This window comes from Barbatula barbatula (assembly GCF_947034865.1).
Source record: "Barbatula barbatula genome assembly, chromosome: 2".
NCBI lineage: Eukaryota > Metazoa > Chordata > Actinopteri > Cypriniformes > Nemacheilidae > Barbatula > Barbatula barbatula.
Window position 1 is genome coordinate 5,119,730 of NC_136767.1, and position 18,262 is coordinate 5,137,991.

General features: G+C 38.3%; 2 protein-coding genes across 2 annotated transcripts; one reads left to right on the top strand and one right to left on the bottom strand.

Moving 5' to 3' along the window:
- Positions 1 to 7,720: 7,720 nt before the first annotated feature.
- Positions 7,721 to 11,051, bottom strand: mrm1 (mitochondrial rRNA methyltransferase 1 homolog). Its single transcript, XM_079475773.1, has 5 exons — positions 9,701 to 11,051; positions 9,457 to 9,550; positions 9,081 to 9,201; positions 8,879 to 8,998; positions 7,721 to 8,118 (listed from the first exon to the last, which is right to left on the bottom strand). Exons 1-5 carry the CDS (start codon positions 10,513 to 10,515, stop codon positions 8,075 to 8,077), a joined length of 1,194 nt encoding a protein of 397 aa, XP_079331899.1. The 5' UTR covers positions 10,516 to 11,051; the 3' UTR covers positions 7,721 to 8,074.
- Positions 10,947 to 17,759, top strand: mks1 (MKS transition zone complex subunit 1). The gene is made up of 18 exons (XM_079475763.1): positions 10,947 to 11,248; positions 11,681 to 11,808; positions 11,890 to 11,942; positions 12,026 to 12,181; positions 12,414 to 12,511; positions 12,621 to 12,749; positions 13,099 to 13,203; positions 14,314 to 14,422; positions 14,507 to 14,563; positions 14,647 to 14,689; positions 15,031 to 15,093; positions 15,171 to 15,241; positions 15,314 to 15,383; positions 15,467 to 15,574; positions 15,837 to 15,970; positions 16,069 to 16,151; positions 16,235 to 16,332; positions 16,612 to 17,759. The coding sequence occupies exons 1-18, from the start codon at positions 11,172 to 11,174 to the stop codon at positions 16,710 to 16,712; spliced, it is 1,683 nt and encodes a 560-aa protein (XP_079331889.1). The 5' UTR covers positions 10,947 to 11,171; the 3' UTR covers positions 16,713 to 17,759.
- The last annotated feature ends 503 nt before the right edge of the window (positions 17,760 to 18,262 follow it).

Here is an 18,262-nt window from a genome sequence, read left to right on the forward strand (position 1 = left end):
TGCAGTTCTAGGTTTTTGTTATGTGGTTGCTTATTGCTTCAGTATGAGCAACTTACAACACACACACATTTTATCAGTGTATGTAACTTTTATTTTTCATTGTTTTATTATCACTTTATCATCACTTTCAACATGCTACTTCAAACATGTACTACACCTACTTGCCCACCAGTTAATTTGAGATGTAACCTTCGCTCTCTCTCTCCCCTAGCACTCTCTCTGCTAAAGTGACATCCTCTCTTCTCTCCAACTTTGCATCTCTAGATGTTAACACTGCCACCGACACCTTATGCTCAACACTTACATCCTGTAGATAACCTTTGTCCTCTGTCCTCCAGACCAGCTCGCGCCACCCCCTTCTGCCCTTGGCTGTCTGACATCCTCAGTGAACAACGGAGTACACTCAGGGCTGGAAATGGTGCAAGACCAAGAATCCTGCTGACCTAGGGGACTACCACTAACTACTCTCCACTTTTTTGCTAGTTTTACCACAGCTAAAACATCTTTCTATACCACCATGGTGAACAATGCACCTAACACTCGCCAGCTTTTGAAGACATTTCACTCTCTTCTTTTCCCCCTCCTCCCCCGCCCCACCCAATTCATCTTTGACTGCAGAGGACTTCACTGACTTTTTTTCACAGGAAATACATCATCCATCAGCAAACAATTATCAGCACCTCAGACCTCGGTTCACTCGATACTACCCTCACTTCAAACATTTAACTATCCTCTTTCGCCCCACTGACTGACACTGAAGCCACCACACTTCTCTCCAGCCACCCAACCACCTGTCCCCTTGACCCAATCCCCTCCCATCTCCTCCAGGCCATATCCAGCCCACTCACACCCCACTATCACACATCATCAACACCTCCATGCTCACCGGCCCTTTTTCATCCACACTCAAACAGGCCCAGGTCATGCCCCTACTTAAGAATCCCACATTGGACCCCTCTTCTACCGACAGTTACAGACCTGTCTCTCTCCTCCCATTTATTGTGAAAACACTTAAAAGGGCAGTTTTCAACCAGGTGTCTTCCTACCTATTTGCTTCAAAGCAAACCACTCCACTGAGACTGCAGTGCTGTCGGTTACAGAAGCACTGTGGAATTTAAATCCTCTGTCCTGATTCCGCTAGACGTATCTGCAGTGTTCGACACTGTCAATCAACAGATACTGCTAAGAACCCTGTCATCTCTGGGAATAAGGCACCTGTCTCCGCTGGTTCATATCCCACCTCTCTGGCAGATCCTTCAGGGTGTCATGGAGGGGCTTTGTGTCTACTGCTCATCACGTGATCACTGGGGTCCCTCAGGGATCGGTGCTTGGACGGCTGTTTTTCTCCATCTACACAACATCATTGGGACCCATCATACGGGACCAAGGCTTCTCATATCACTGTTTTGCTAACGACTCCCAGATCAACATCTAATTTCACCCAGATGATACCGCTGTAGCAGCCTAGGTGACATCTCAGCTCGGATGGAATAGCATCACCTGAACCCTGTCAAGACAGAACAACTCCTACTTCCGGAACACCCCACGGTGCAACACGATCTCACCATCCAACTTGGCAATACCACAATCACTCCTTCCAAAACCTGCAGGAACCTCAGAGTCATATTTGATGAACAGCTGTCCTTCAACAATCAAATTGCAAAGACATTGCGATCATGCTAATATGCCTTATTTGACATTAAAGGTTAGATCCTATCTCACTGAGCATGCGGCACAACTCCTTGTCCAGACCCTTGTAATCTCAAGGTCGGACTACTGCAATGCTCTCCTTGCTGGTCTTCCTGTAACAGTTCCTGTATGTCCACGGAAAGGTGAAGCAAAAACAAGACTAGATAAAGATCTAACCAAACTGAGAGCTATATATACACAAATGGTGAACGCTGATTGAGTAACATGTGAGTACAGGTGTGCGTGGTTAGAAGTCCAGAGAGGTGCTTCTGGGAAATGTAGTTTGGGGAGAGACTGGGGAGTTTGTGACACAGTGAGTTGTAAATAAAAAGCTTCTCCCTAAATATGAGTGATAGTAATACTAATTTCACCACTATCAAGCTATTCAGGAATGCCCTAGATATCTTTTCAATTCTGCACACTGTCAAAAGATCTGTATATATAAGATGTTATAGTCATGTACTCATGCTGTCATTCCCATACACCAACATTTAGGAAGGTTAAAACATACTTCATTATGCATTTAATAAATCTGTGATCGTTTTTTTCTGTGATGATTTGCCGTTTGGGCTTTTGGAGGGCTTGAGTGAAATCGATAACCGGCGACACCTGTCTCCAACACGGCCAAGAAAGAATCTATCATAGTGGAAGTGTGATTTATGCTGTGAGAAGACAGATCAGTAGGAAAGGCCAGAAAGAGAGATGAGGCTGGATGGAGAGACAGGGTGGATGCTGATAACGATAAATTCACATTACCTTGTGGAAAGTGTCAGAGAACAAGAAGACCTTCTTGCTTTCTTCTTGTCCCTTCCTGAGGCAATAAAAGGTCTTTAATCAACAGTGTTTTCTCACAAGCAATGCATAATGCACTATTTAAACCAGCTTATAGTAAAACAACATAAAACAAAAACTGAGGTTCAATTATTATTATTTAAAGTGGACAGCTTTTTAAATTCTCAGTGAAACTTACTTTCTACAAGAACAACTTCGTTCAGCACCATCATCGTAAAGAAAAGACATCGGGACATGGTCTAATATTTTTGTGTTGCAGATGGCACTTGTTTTGATATTTTGTCATTTAAATTGTCATTTTGGTTTTAACTTGTGATGTAGTGACAACATTTCTCCCAAATTCTAAATGAGAACATTTTTTTAACCGGGAGAAATGGGACAAACTCTTCAAAATAACAAAAAAACATGCAATGTTTGCAGATCTTGAATACAACAAGGAATACAATTTTGTATTAATGTTTGAACAACACAATGCTAATGTTTTTAAATTTTATTTATTAAATTCTATATTTTAGGATCTGTTTAAAAATGAATACATGATAGAATAAATCTAACTTTGTAGTTCCTGAGGTTTATTTCTGTTGAATATAACAGACTGGAACTGGTACAATACATGCAGAAATGCTGATAAAAGACAGAACTGGAGTGCTAGTTCTTCCGGCAGGTGTATACATGGCCTGACTACATTGATGACATTTGTTTTCTTTAATGTAATACCTTTGCTGGATTCAACAAAATGTGAGAGGAATCATTTAGTTAATTTGAAGGTAACAAGATGAGGTCTGCCAGGTTTGTCCTATACAGGGAATATCATACAGAAACCGATCCTCAGCAGGTACATGATGTAAATGTTAATCATTTATAGCATAGTCTGTCCTCTCCTGGCTCTGTGCCATAGCAACCACAGTCTCATTTCAGATGTGTCATGCTGCATTACCATCATACACACACACGCACGCACACACACATTTACAATCCAGTGTTCTCTATTCTCTGACATTTTGACCAGAAGCCAAACTGAATGACAGAGCATATCTGATGTTTTTCGTGGGTTTAATCACACAAATAAAAATCTTGATGCATTAGTTAAGCACTTATTATATATCTATAATAAAGTGTTTCATATAAATACAAGTCTATATAATGTCATGTAAGGTAATGTAATGTAATGTAATATAATATTCATTTTATGAAATATATATCCACGTCACATACTTATAAATTGAAATATATATGTACATTTAAAAAGTCTGTATGACACTGATGTTTTATATCTTATCATTAAAGGGTTATTAAAAAGATTTAATATCAGCAGAAAAATTGTATTGCATCAGCTCATAAAAGTGGATTAGGGCAATATGAAAATGAGTATGCCCCTATTTGCGTCAGTTATCAACAATGAAGTGCAACTATTGGTCTCTATAGCTAAACTAAGAAAATGCTTAAACCGTGCGTATCATTATAAGAGCTATAGTAAGAGCTTCACTTGTGTATTTATAAAGAGGTAGCAGATCTACCAGAACAACATTAAACCTGGCCAAATTTATTTGTCTTTTTGACACATTTGTGAATAGTTTCTATCCATTTTGGCACATTAGAGAGAAAAACAGGCATGTTTTTAAACGCCGACACTGTAAAAAAGCATAATTTTAGTGAATTATTTTACAGATTTTGATATGCAAGGTGAAGAAATTAAAGTGGAACATGTCATTCTACATTTCTTTCTGGCGCCCCGCCCCAGCTGCCGGAATATTAAATATTTTCCTGGAATTTTTAACAGTGTATTAAACTCAACAATAAGAAAAGACAACTTTGGGCAAGTCTGAAATAACTACAACATATCTATTTTTAAGAATAACATTATAATATTTTTACAATGTTATTGTAGTTTCGTCAGTAGGGCTTCACATTTAGCCCAATCACGACACACCAGTTCATTCTATTTGCCCTGCTCTTTTAATGAACGAATTAGATAATAACTCAACATTTGTAATGAGCTAAAACACTGTCATACTAAATTTATGAGGAACTTTAATTTGTGCAGCGGAGTTGCCTCATTTAATACACAGAGCATAAAAAGGAGGGTGGGTGAACAAGAGCGATAAAAGACAGTCAATTTGGATGGATAAACATCTCCTGGTCTAAATGACTTCAAACATGTGCATGGCATACAATAAAATCATTCAGTTCATTTTTTCTCAAGAATGAGTCTCTCGAAGGTTTGATTTTACAATATGCACATGTTGTTAACTTTTTCATCCATTAGTTTTTTCCTATATGAAGCATTCTTGTGGTCCTACATAGTAGAACAAAAAACTCCATCAGCCTTGACCTCCACCTATCAGAGCTGGTATGCAGCTTTACGCTCGGCTGTTCCGTTACTTTGCTCTGGGCTCTCTCAACGCACTGTTTCTGTGGCATATTAAACAGATTAATAGAACTGCACTCTAGGGAGGGGGAAATGCCAGTCAATCTAACCTGCCGACACAAAGGCGAGAAAAGCAGACACGCCCGCGACTCATCCTTCAGAGCTGATAAAACAAAGACAAATGTCACACGTGAAAGAAAAGCGGAACTCTGAATGTTGACTTTCAGCTCCGATTTAGTAAATAGAGAGAGAGTCAGAATGATGGGTTCAAGTGCCAGTAGAAGTGGAGGTTAAAATTGGTGACTTCTAAAGCAAGCCTCGCTCGTACTATTGTTCTTGGGAAAGACAACCCTTAAATAAAGAAACTTAAATAAATCGAACTTGTTTCTTCATTACGCACTCATAACGCATGGGACCAAAATTGTGTGTCTTGAAAGAAGAGGTGCGATTGGAAGACCAAAAAAACCTGTTACTTTGTCTATAAGACCTATTTCATTACATGTCGGTCATATAACCATATACACTATATATATACATTTTTGGGCCTTTATATGGATAGGACAGTGGAGACTGAGACAGGAAATTTGGGATGAGAGAGAGGGAATCGGAAGCCGGGGAAAAAGGACCACGAGCCGGGAATCAAACTCAGGTCGTCGGAAGTGCTGCTGCACAACATGTCGCCGTGAAGTCCATTGGACCGCTTGGTGCCGACCAAGAAAATACCAGAATACCATGTCCTGGGGTGAGCAAATAGCAAGACAAGATCCAGAACAGCCTACCTAAAGTAAAATCAACCACAACACTACTTTCCATACTAAACACAATACTAAAGCACCTTGGAAATGATTTAATAATGAAGTCTAATAATGTTTAAAACCCATCATAGATCTGACTATATTCAAAAGATAAACGTGTATTGGTGTTATAAGTCATGAGCATGAAGCGTTGAGCTGTTCCTGCCACAAAGACTTGGAGTCATTTACCCCAGTAAAAACAATACATTGCTTCATTAAATCAGACTAACTCATCTTATATCTCATTCTCCCCTGCAGCTATGAATAAAACGAAATTGTCTACAGTATTAGAAGCCTAATCGTCCAGTCCTGCTCCCTGCTGGCATGCCAATCACGAACATTGTAGTATAATTGTAAAGCAGGGATGGGAAACCGAGATTCAGTGAATTTTACATAAATGCAGCTCAATGGAGCTGGTCTAGCTCCAGCGTTCTGTCCCCAAGCCCTCAGCTTATAGCCTGATTCAGGCCTACTAATATACAGTACCCTGCACTATTATTTGCACCCTTGGTAAATATGAGCAAAGAAGGCTGTAAAACTAAATCTTGATATTTTAATAAAAAAATCTTTAATATTCCAACATTTCATTAAAGTAAAACAATTTGAAGTGGGAGGAATATCACATTATTAAAAAGAGTTTTTCTCTAATACACCCTGGTCACAATTATTGAAACCCTTGTACTCAAAAATTTCTTCAACCTCCATTTGCATGAATAACAGCTCAGTCTATTATGTCTGACGGGGTTTGGGAATATATCCCAAATGGTCCATTCCTTCAAACAGAATCTGTTTAGATCCTTTAAATGTTGGGGCTCTCTTATCTTTAGTTCATCCCACTCATCTGCTCAGATCAGGGAACTGGGATGGCTATGGCAGGGTTTAGATTTTGCATTCAGTAACACATTTTTTGTTGATTTTGATGTTTATTTTGAACCAGAGTGCTGATGGAAGATCTAACCACGACCCATTATTATATATAGTAAGTCAGTATAGTTTTGATTTTTTTTTTGACATAAAAACATGATGCCATGTATCTGATAAAAGTAGGTTCGCAACAATAAAGATCTGTGGACATGGGGCGTTTTTTATCCCTGTGTGCACCAAACCTATCTTGTGTTATTGCTGTCAAAAAAACTATTTTTCATTTCATATGACCACAGAACCCAGTCCGAGTTGAAGTTCCAGTATGGCAGATTATAATGCCAGTTTGTTTTTGCACGAGATCAGAAGATTTGTTTCTTGAACAGTGTCCCAAGCAATTTGTGGTGATGGAGGTGCAGGTTTCCTTTATTTTTATTAAATGATTGCTGACCCCAAAAGTAAACTGATTGCTACACTTTTCCATCTGTGCTCTTTGAAGAGTCTTTGGCCACATACACAATTCTTCCCCTCGCTGTGCATTGAGACAATAGACACACATCCTGTTTCAAGGTTTTCAACATCTCCAGTCCATTAAATCTTCTTGATCATTGGCCTGATGTTGGAAATGAGATTTGTTATTGTTTTAACTATTTCCTTAAAGCCATTTCATAAATTGTGTACTGTAGCTCAACAGAACTATGTTGGACATCAGAACTTAATTTTTTGGTTTTATCCACTGTGATAAATTATTAGATACAGTCACCTTGTAAATATCAATGGGAATATACTTGGGAGATATTTTACAAAGAATTTCTAAGGGTGCCAATAATTGTGACCAGGGTGTATAAGATAAAAAAACATAATGCGATATTACCCCACTTCAAATTGTTTTACTTGAATATTGTAGATTTTCAGAATAAAAGAGAAACAATGCAGATTTATTTTAACAGCCTTCTTTGCTCATATTTTCCAAGAGTGCCAATAATAGTGGAGGGCACTGTATATGTAGTGCCACCTGCTGAACCAGCCTAAATACTACTGATGACTGTTAACAGGAGTATTTTCTTATCAAATTTTTTTCCGAGAATATTACGACATACTGTAGATAATACTTCTTGAATGAAACATCTAATGTTTAAAGACTTTTATACTAATTTAAGCTTTTTCTGAATGATCCTTATCCAGATGTTTTTTTAAAAGAACACATCTAATCCATAACCTTGTTCAGATTTTTTTATTTTAAACACACATACTTTACATCCCATAAAGGGATTTACTTTTTGCAAAATCCAAATAAATAAATGCAAATGTGTATTTATTTGTCTTATTTTGAAACATGTTACACCCTGAGCTCACAAAGACCCAGAACAGAGTAGGTCTTGCCTTGAACAAGTCGGTCACATAGGGCAGTCAAGGACCAGAATGCATCTAGAGTCTCTCTTTATCTGATCAATGGGCCTCTCCAGACTCTTAGACTGTTAATTGATGAAGTAATCCAGTCATTAATCACTGTAGGGAGCTAATGAGAGGCGTCCGAGTAAATAATGCTGCAGTCCTGCCGCCATCATTATCACCTTAGTGTGCGGGTGGACAGAAGAGCGTGCAACAGTATACCTGTGAGAGAAATAAAAAACATTACAAGATAAATTACTTTCTCTTATTATTACTTCAAAGAGGGGCTGTAGTTGGAGATATATTTAAAATGTTTAAACAATATATGCAGAAAGTCTTTTGTAAACTATATTTTTGTATGAAATTTACATGCATTTTGGAAGCTGTTAAGTGGATACGAGATGAAAATTCTACAATCTAAACTGGAACTTCGCTCCCCCTTGAAATTCACTCCCTGGATTTACAGGTATTGTTTACAAAATCACAACATCAAAGCTTACACAATTTTTGGCAAAATTTTAGCTAGGATAGCAAATTGATTTTTGTTAATCCTCATATTCTGTGTTTAGACGGTTTCATTGGCACAAGCGCCTGGCACAAAGTTAACTTCCAGTGTGTGTTTGTTTATCAGTCTAGCTAGTGGCTAATAATATAACAATTTATATTAATATTTTATTGTATAAAAGTTTTATTACATTAACAATTTGAATTTTATTGTATGTTCATTTTATTAAATAAAATGGGTATTGTAACTTTGGGTTGTGTAAGTTTGTCGTATTTAAGTTTAGCCAAGTAAGGCTTTGAAAAATGAATAATCTATTAGAATATTGAACCACACATTATTGATATTTGTCGTCAATATTGTCTTTAAATTCTAAAATATATATATTTTTTATCTGGGAGATTCCTGATTCTTAGTTATTCATCTATGATTAATCTACGACAAATACAAAAAATGAGTTTGTTTTGTAGGTTGTTGTACCTGTGGCTACAGACACATTAAGTGATTCTACTCCAGGCTGCAGGTCTCTGCGTGGAGATATAGTGAGCAGAACATCACACAGCTGCCGCAGTTCAGACGACAAACCTTCTCCCTCCCCACCTAATAATAGACAGGGGTTTAGACACAACACAGGGCAGACAACATTACAGTGTGAGACAGTATAATTATATAAAACACATACCCATTAACAGTAGTGTAGGTTTGGACATCTTGAAATGTGAACACGGCACAACTGGCGCTTCAGATTTTCCTTCCTCTAATCCAACTGTGCCAACTACCTGCCAGCCTTGTTCTGCTTTTACCTTTATTGAGACAACAAAGAAAAACAAATGTCTTTGTGTCCAATAATACATTTTATCCAACAATATATAAAACATTTCAATCTTATAGTATATTATAATAGCTTATTTATTGTTTTTATACCATCAACAGAAATCTAACATGTAATGTTTGTGAGAATGACTCGGAAAACTCTTACTGCAACACTTAACTGCCCTCTAGAGGCTTCGAATGGAAAGGTTGTCAATTGTTTTAAGCGGAGGGATATACTTGCTGACCTTGATCATATCTTTTAGGTTGCTGTAGCCAAACACTTTCATGACCTCCATCACACCAGCGCTGGCTTTGCTCACTGTAGGTGTCAATGTACAGCTAACAAAAATGAGAACATAATCAGTGCTCGTCGGTTAAAGAAGACCACTTTTCGTTTTTTGCGTAACAATCAATTGTGGATAACAAATACTACTAGAAATAAACTGTGCATGATCAGATAAACCGATACAGCTGATAGTTGATGTCCACCTGTTATGAATGCTGCTGACCACCCGATCCACTCCTAGGAAATATGCGGACCGTAAAATGGCACCAAGATTCATCGGATCTTGTATTCCGTCCAAAACCAGCCATAACGTCTCTTGATTCTTCTCGTGATCGTGATGAGATGTTTTTCGTCGTTCCTCTGTGACAAAGCCTAGAGAACTTGCCAGAAGACACAACCCCTGGTGCACTTTTCCACCACACATCTTGTCCAGTGTTTGCTTATTGACTCTCTGGATCTGCACACCACGCTTGATGGCCTCCTGACAGACCCTCAAGACCGCATCTCTCTGGAGCCCTTTATCATCCTTTACAAAGAGACGACTGGGCCTTCTTCTATCTTGCATGAGCGCCAGCAAACACGGGGCCACTCCAAACACAATCTCCAACTGTTCGCCTTTATTTCCCGCAGTGTCTTTATGAATCCCAAAGATCTTTCCAGTTTCTGACCCCGCAAAATCCTCAAACCTCAGTTTCTGAAGCTCAGAAGACACTTTCCTCTCTGTTACTGGTCTTTTTTCTGTGGGAGCCACTTGCGATTGTCTGCTCTGCGTTTTTGATATTTTGGGAATCATAGTATCATCACGAAGAGTAGGTTTATACCTTGACACATACGACTTTGTGGTTTTGTTCGAATTTAAGGGATTCTTTCTCAACCTTTCACCGTCTCTTGACATAAGAAGTGGACTTGTGCAGTGGTACCCAGAAAAAGATGTGAAATATAATTCATTTAGGCCGATCAAACAATGCCTATTCCTCACTTGATTTGACACTTGGTATATTCTTTTGCACATCTGCATATTTGTAATAAATACAAAAACGCAGAAGGACAATTTTCTACCAAAAATGGAAAGCGAACACTATAAGCTTCAGTTGGTTTTACGTGAACTACTGCCAAACACACACGCAAGCGTTCATATAATAATGTAATTCAAACGCATGGGTTATTTTTTCTACGAATCTATTAAGTGCTCGCTTAAATATACCACCTACTTGTTATTGGTGCTAATCGAAAGCTAACTTGCCCTTCAACAGATTAACGGCAATATAAAAGCATAAGATTCCATTTTAGCTTAGTAAACAATGTAACAAAGCGACCTTAAAAAAACAAAGAAATCCGTTCAACCAAACACTAAAACAACAATGTAAATCCAAGGAAATAGGATTATTTTCGGTTCACTGCGAGTCGTTAACGTGAATGTTAAGCGCGGTGCGTGTTTACTACGAACACAGCGTGCGCGGGTCCGTGAGCGATAGTCGAGCATGCGCATAAGTCACTTCCTGCTGCTTCCGTTAGCATGTTGCTACGCAACGACGAGACGCTCTAAAGTGCAGCGTTATCTTTCAGACGTAGATCGATTAAAACCAGTGCATCGTTTGCTTTATGCATAATAGTAATCTTTGCAAATGATACGTTAAAACGACATATTCTACATTTGGAGGCTGGGTGGCAGATATGGCTGACGGCTGGTGTACTGACATCGGAGAAGCGGTTTACCGCTCGAGGGATGCCGTTAAAAACTTACGAATACGGTAAGTCACGGCAGCCGTATCATTGTTACTTGTTGTGAACTTATCCTTCTGAATGGAGACTTTTGTACCAGAAATCGACTTCTCTAACAAAACAGAAGTAACGTTAAGCTACTGTATTCTTTGGGGTGGTTTGCAGTGCCGTGTAAATACAGTGGTGCATGAAAAAGAATGAGCATTTAGCACCATAGATATGAAAAGTACAACAATAATATAATCTTAAACGATTACCAAATTCACAATTGAGCAGATATCACATTGCAGTAATAATATCAGACATGAATGTGAATGTTTGTATTACGGTATTTACATGGCACTGTAAAGAATTTTAACATACATATCCAAATCACCACACCCTTACCATTTCACCATGGTCAAAAAGCAAGTCCTGGTATGTTTGTTATTATTTTTCATTTGTTATTATTTTGGTCTTAGTGTCCATTTACAGCGGGTGACCTCCACAGCTGCTCTGTCTCAGCATCTCCATCACCACGTGTCGTCTCAGCAAGATAGAGGATATATAGAGCTGGACACCCTAGGTTCGCCGACACAAGTGGCTTCGGGTATGTGTGGAAAACTGCTACAAATCAGTTAGTAAGGTAATAATACTGCTGCTTATGATATCTGTGTCTGCTTTAATGCAGCCACCGATGAGGAGGAATCGGTGGTCGGTTGGCAAGAGAAGATCTTCAGTCAGGTAAGAGATCGGGATGAGCTGCGTGGCTTTGAGTAGACTGAGAAATAATGGTTTGATGACTTGTTCTTATCATTCATACGCAGTATGAAGTGGACCTTTACCAGACGGAGTCGAACTGTCAAACTCCACTGGAGCGTCAGTATCACACAGAAATACTGGCAACGGAAAGGACTAAAAGAAGGCAAAACCAGCGCATTTTCACCTACACAGACTTTGATCGCTTTGCCAAGTGGGAAGAGGTTATTCAAATGTTTCTTTATGATAATTTGAAGACCATTATTATATGTGTGGATCTCACCAAAACTTAAAAGACAGTATTATTGAAACATTATACTCAGAAATGAAACATACTACTTTACAATTTCAACAAAACGTTGTTGACATTCTTTAAAGGAATGTGCTCAATTGTCAAATATACAGATTTGTGAGACACACCCATACAGTTTTCTAAATTTGTGATTTTGTTGACAGCAAGCTCAGAGTCTGCTGATCCCAGCTCAGCCAACACCTACATTCCTAGCAGAACGTATGGCCAATGTTAGACACAGGAGACAAGAAAGACGTCCTGTGTAAGTCTACCGCCAGCAGTTTGCCCTATGTAAAGGCATTATGTTCCCATTCTATATTGTTATCGTCACGTTTGAAGTTTAATAGGTTGTCATTTTGGGTTATTTTTAGAGAGCCTAATGTTCCCAAACCCTGTTCAATTGTGTGGGAACCCTCAGAGGAGTTCATAAAGAACAGCCACACCATCAACACGCCTGTGCAGAGCATGTACATTATGGGAGATCTTGGGGCTTCGGGGAAGTAAGTGAGACCATTCCAGTAGCCAATCTGAATGTCATATTTAGTTTTAGAAGGTCCACTTTTAATGTTAGAACAAATGTTTGCAATCAAATTGACCTAGTGACTGATTCATGAAACAATACACACTGTAACGTGTCAAGTATACTGTTAAGGCTGGACTCTTTCTTATTGTTAGGATCCTTTTTGTCAATATGACCGAGCAGATCATGTTGTTGACCATAGAATAGTCATTGTCGATGTGTAAATGTAGTCTAAAAGGTATAGTATGTTCTCATGGTAGCCTTTATGTATAATTTAAATGAATGTGAAATATCAGAGAATCTTCTGACTTTTTGTTTGTGTTTTACAGTCTGGGCCTGAAAGAGAATGAATATGTGTTATGCACCATAAGAGCAGACAGTAATGGTGTAATCACGATCAAACCAGACTTTAACAACAACAGAGGAGCTTACAGGCAAGACCATATATTTTACAGAGTTTCGTGGCTATATTCAACGTTTTATTTGCATCAAAATATGTCCTTTATGGGGTGACATGTTAAAAAGCATTCATTTCGTTTTAACTTCAAAACAAGGCCTTTTAAACCGAACTACACTAACATTGCCATAGAAATATCAATACCTCAGCATGTTTCACAAAAATGGAAGCCATAATCCCTACCCAAAGTAACTTTTTTGTTCATCGTGCATAAATAGACGTTACTGAAGCATATTTTAATAGAAAATGATTCATCTTTTTTGAAATGTGGAAAACTATGATAATCTATAATACCATGTACATCGTACGGTAAGAGAATAATATACGTTAAACTAGAGAAATATAAAGAAATCTGTTAACCTGGAAGCCATTTGCAGTGTACTGGCAGATGTGTTACTTCTAAATTAAACTAAATTAAAGGGGTCACATGACACAGTTAAAATTAATCTTAACATTTGTTTTAGTGGTTCAACGTGTATACACGATTTAAGGTTAAAAAACGCTGCACTTTCCACATACCGTGCTTGTTTGTATCTCCTCTTTGCCCCGTCTTTCAGAAATGTGCAGATTTTTTACAAACCTCATCGCTCTGAAAAGCGAGGTGTGCTATGATTGGCCAGGTTACCAGTGCGTAGTGATTGGTTGAATTCTGCAAGCGTGTGACTTACCATATTTGGAACATCAGGTTCAAAGCAATTGTACTGACAGGTATGCCAACCTTACTTGCGTTTACATTTGGGCGGTCTTAGTCAAATCATACCCTTAATTGACGTAGATTTGTGGGGGTGTGGTTACACGAGGCGTTTCAGGCAGGTCTGGGTGAGCATTCGCTTTTAGATGGAATGCATCATTTGCAACATTTGCAATTTTACCTGTCTAATACATGCATGGGCAACTTGTAACACACCAAAGACAAAGAAAAACACGTATTCGCGCCATATGACCCCTTTAAGCTTAATGGACACTTATTTTTTTGATAAACGATTCTGTCTATGTTTTTGACACAACATCTAGTAGAAGATCATCTAAGAACACTTATTATTTTCAGAATGTTTTAAATTACAATTCAATTTAACTTACATGTCAGGCTAGAGACGGTGGGAGAGAAGAGGGAGGTGTGGCGGCTCTATTTAGAAAATGCCTCCGAAGACATTAAGGCAGAGGAGAAGGAGAGAGAGCAGCGCATGTACAGAGATGTATGTCCTTTTAGATTGGTTCATTTTCATTCATGTGTACGAGGCTGTTTTTAACGAACAATTCTAATATATTTCTCTCTTTAGTTGTACACACGTCACAAAGATTACCTTAACAGCCTGGTTGGCCAGGACTTTGAGATGGTAAGAATCATACGTATCATATCATGGTGTCATTGTACAGAATTTTTTTTTTAATGTAATTCTTGTCCGGTCATTTTCTTCAGCCGCCTCCAGGGGTACTTCGCCTGATTGTAAATGGAGAGATCGGTGGGTATTATCAGTTATCTTGATCAACTTAAAGGGGAAATGTCATGTTGTCATATTTTTGTGCAGTAACATTTATGAGGTCTAAAATGGCAAGGAGACCAAGAAAGACATCTTAGCCCATGTAGTTTTAAAACGATGTGGGTTAAATGATGACCGAATTAACAAGGCTTTAGACCTGCAGTGCAGACCATTCAAACAAACATTGGAGCTTTTGTAAAATCTGTTGTTTATATGCATACTTGAATTGTACGTTTCTAATGTATTTTTACTGTTACCTCAAACCTAAAGTATGAGTCTCCAAATTCACTCCAATGATCGTAATATTTCAATTTTCATTTCAGTTTCAGCTCAGGGATATGAATATGACAATCTTTATGTCCACTTCTTCCTGGACTTACCAAACAGTGAGTCAACATTACCATACAGTGGCCCTAAAAGTTCCGGACCCTTACAAAAAGTTTGACTTATTTGTATTCTTTAGGTTGGTCCAGCGTTCCCTTTCACTACCTGTCTGGTGTCACTCAGACCTGTCGCACACGCAGTCTAGGGAAGGTAAGACATAATATTTGTTGCCTACATCAATTCACCTGTATTCCTGAAAGGAGCATGTTTTCTCTTTCATAGGAGGATGTCGCCTTTTTCTCATATCCATTCAGCTTCGAGTCCTTCTTTAGTAAAGAGGATGAGTCTGATGGTAAGAACATTGTACCTTTCCTGATGACATGCTTAACTCTTCAGTTATAAACTACCACTGATGATCGAGTATATTCCGTGCAGGATCATTACCCCAGTGGCCAGTGTTATATTTTAAAGTTCTCTCCCTGGATTTCTGGCAACGGTACAGAACTGAAGGTTATGGTTTCCTTGTAATTCCCTCAACCCCAGGTATGACATACATGTGTTTTGAGAGAGAACATTGATCAGTGTTATAAAACAACGTCTGATTCACCAAAAAAGCTTCGGAAAAGACTCTTTTTAATGATTCCTTCGTGAGAATTTTTGGGTTCACAGAAATGATAACTTTTGTTACAATTCCATTTGAGGATGTATTTTAATGCATATATCACTTACATAATTGTATTGCGTATTTAGTGTCAGTGTTTATGTTTGTTTCAATTCAACTTCAGTATGTTTGCTTTGTTCTTAGGGTGTCACAAAATGACTTGCCAAACATGGAGACCCATCCAGACAGGCACGGTGGCTGAACTGAGGCGCTTCTTTATCGGTGGAGCTCCTGAACTTGAGGACATCAGTTATGTCAGACTACCTGGAACTTTCAAGGTAACTCAGAAATCTCTTAGAGTGAGGTTTCGTACAGTCACTTTATTGAGTACTTTGTCCTTGAATACAGGATATATGAAAGTTTCTTCTGTTTCTAGGGAGAGCGGCTGAGTCGATTCGGCTTCCGCACTAAGACGACTGGAAGTGTGACCTTTAGTCTTAACTGCATACAGCATGCCAGGTTGGCCAAAAATTGCGTTTTGAGATTGCAACTATCTGATCTGCCCATTTAAGGTCATGAGAGTATTGTGGTGCTTTTCTCAGGGCTTTTATTGATGCAAACACCCTGAAAAGAAGGAGACAGACTGTTCTAGATCAGTTGGGAGGCCACAGTCAGCAGGGCTCTGTTTATAATGTACTAGGTAAGAAAAGTCGGAATCTCTTTAGTTATGTTTTTATTGCTATTGATTGCTATTGTCACGATTACAAAATATCATATCGTAGAGGTCATTACCAATTGACGTCCAAAGCATAAGGGATAAAACTAAACAAGTCCATTTTGTTATTCATGTGCTGTGCAGTGTTTGTTTTATTACTAAAGGCTTGATTTCATGGCTCTTAAAATGTCACCTGTCCCAGCATCCTATGTCACAAACCTAACCGGTCGAAAACAAAAGAAATACCATTGTTTGTGATTTCAGAATCGTTTCAGAGGGCCCGTAAGCGCATGGAGGAGGCGAGAGAGAGTTTACCCAGAGACCTCATCAATACCTCTATACTAAACTCAGAGTCTAGTGCATAATAACACCTTGAACTCTTATCAAATATATGATGTTTTAACCTTATTTCACAGTGTTGTTTTTATGTACACATTTTTATAATTCGGAGGAAATTATTCTTTTTTCTTTCTGAAAACATTCTGTGAATGGTTTTAATATGGTTGTTATATGTTATGTTTGTATTATGTACAGTAAATCCCTCTATACATAATATAAATATTAATATTTGAGCATACTTAATAAAGACATTACCACAAACATGCAGGTGCCCAGTTTGTTTTGGGCATTTTGATGGTTGCTATTTGATTGCTTTCCAAATACTGAAAATGGATTTGTTGTAGATTGTTAGTTTGCCCATGCCAGTTGATTTCGTTTTTCATCTAATGTTATAATATAATATTTAACATAGAGTCCACGATTTTCGGGATGCATGTATATCACTGAATGAACAGAAGAGGGCGCCATCTACGTTATAAATGTAACCCACCCAGAACTAAATACAAAATGTAGAGAACATTTTAAAAGGATTTTCTCTTCTTGTAAATATAGTATTTATGTGTTAAGGTAAATGTGCGGTTTCAAAGTAACAGAAAAGATGCTCTGTATTTTTTCAGACAGTACGGCAAAGAAAACAAGTTCATATTCACTTTTAAACAATACAACTGTAATATTTGTAAGCCTACATGTATTTTTTACAAGAATAACTGTAATGACATTGTGTGATACACTTAAAGACATGCAGCCATTATTTAAGAATGATACATATCATTCTCGACTTATGATTATGAAAGTATATTTTTTATTTTCCAATCATTTTACCTCGATTTTTATCAGTTTTCAAGTGTCTTGTCATGCTATCAGTCTTTTACATTGCTTTTGTGTGACTTTATGTCATTCCTGAGGTTTGATTCTGTTGAAAATTAACGGACAACTAAAATGTAAAAAAATGTTTTTGTTCTGCAGCTGTTGTTGCCAGTGATTTGACTTGACCTGCAATGACTTTGATCTATGACATAAAAAACACGGTGTGTATGTTTTTTCTTCTTCTATTAAAATAGATATTCCCATTTACATCTTGTTTTCAAAATACCTTTCGTTACATTTGGAGCGCATAAAGTCAGCTATCAGCGCCCCTGTACTCATGGTTTAAGACAGGCACTTGGATTAAAACAGAGCGTGCTGTCGTTCCACCACCTGTCCATGTGTAAAGTGAAGCAATGTGTGCAGACTCTGGGTAGCATGCATCTGAGTAAAGCGCTCTCCATTTCTCCTGTTGCGTGCAAAAGACAGAGTGTAAAGGGGGTTAGAAGCTGCCCCATTCAGACCTGGCGCCTACAGCACCTGCTTCTGCCACAATGCATCCCGTTCATGACCTCACGTCACTGTCTGCAGACCCGAGGTCAGAAATTGTGCCACGTTACTGGAAAAAACAAGGTTCATAGGGATGTTAAAATGGATTAAAGGGATAGTTCAACCAAATGAAACTTCCCCCATCCTTTTCACTGCCTCACTTTGTTCTAAACCGGTTTGGCTTTGCTCCGTGGAATACAAAACATGACTCGTGATGAAACAG

Excerpts from the sequence above, each read along its gene's own strand:
- mrm1 (XM_079475773.1), bottom strand. The coding sequence starts at position 10,515 with ATGCAGATGTGCAAAAGAATATACCAAGTGTCAAATCAAGTGAGGAAT. Across the intron at positions 9,551-9,700 it reads GTCAGCAGCATTCATAACAG|CTGTACATTGACACCTACAG; the intron begins GTGGACATCAAC and ends CATTTTTGTTAG. Across the intron at positions 9,202-9,456 it reads ACCTAAAAGATATGATCAAG|GTAAAAGCAGAACAAGGCTG; the intron begins GTCAGCAAGTAT and ends GTCTCAATAAAG.
- mks1 (XM_079475763.1), top strand. The coding sequence starts at position 11,172 with ATGGCTGACGGCTGGTGTACTGACATCGGAGAAGCGGTTTACCGCTCG. Across the intron at positions 15,384-15,466 it reads TAAAGAGGATGAGTCTGATG|GATCATTACCCCAGTGGCCA; the intron begins GTAAGAACATTG and ends TATTCCGTGCAG. Across the intron at positions 15,971-16,068 it reads GACTACCTGGAACTTTCAAG|GGAGAGCGGCTGAGTCGATT; the intron begins GTAACTCAGAAA and ends TTCTGTTTCTAG.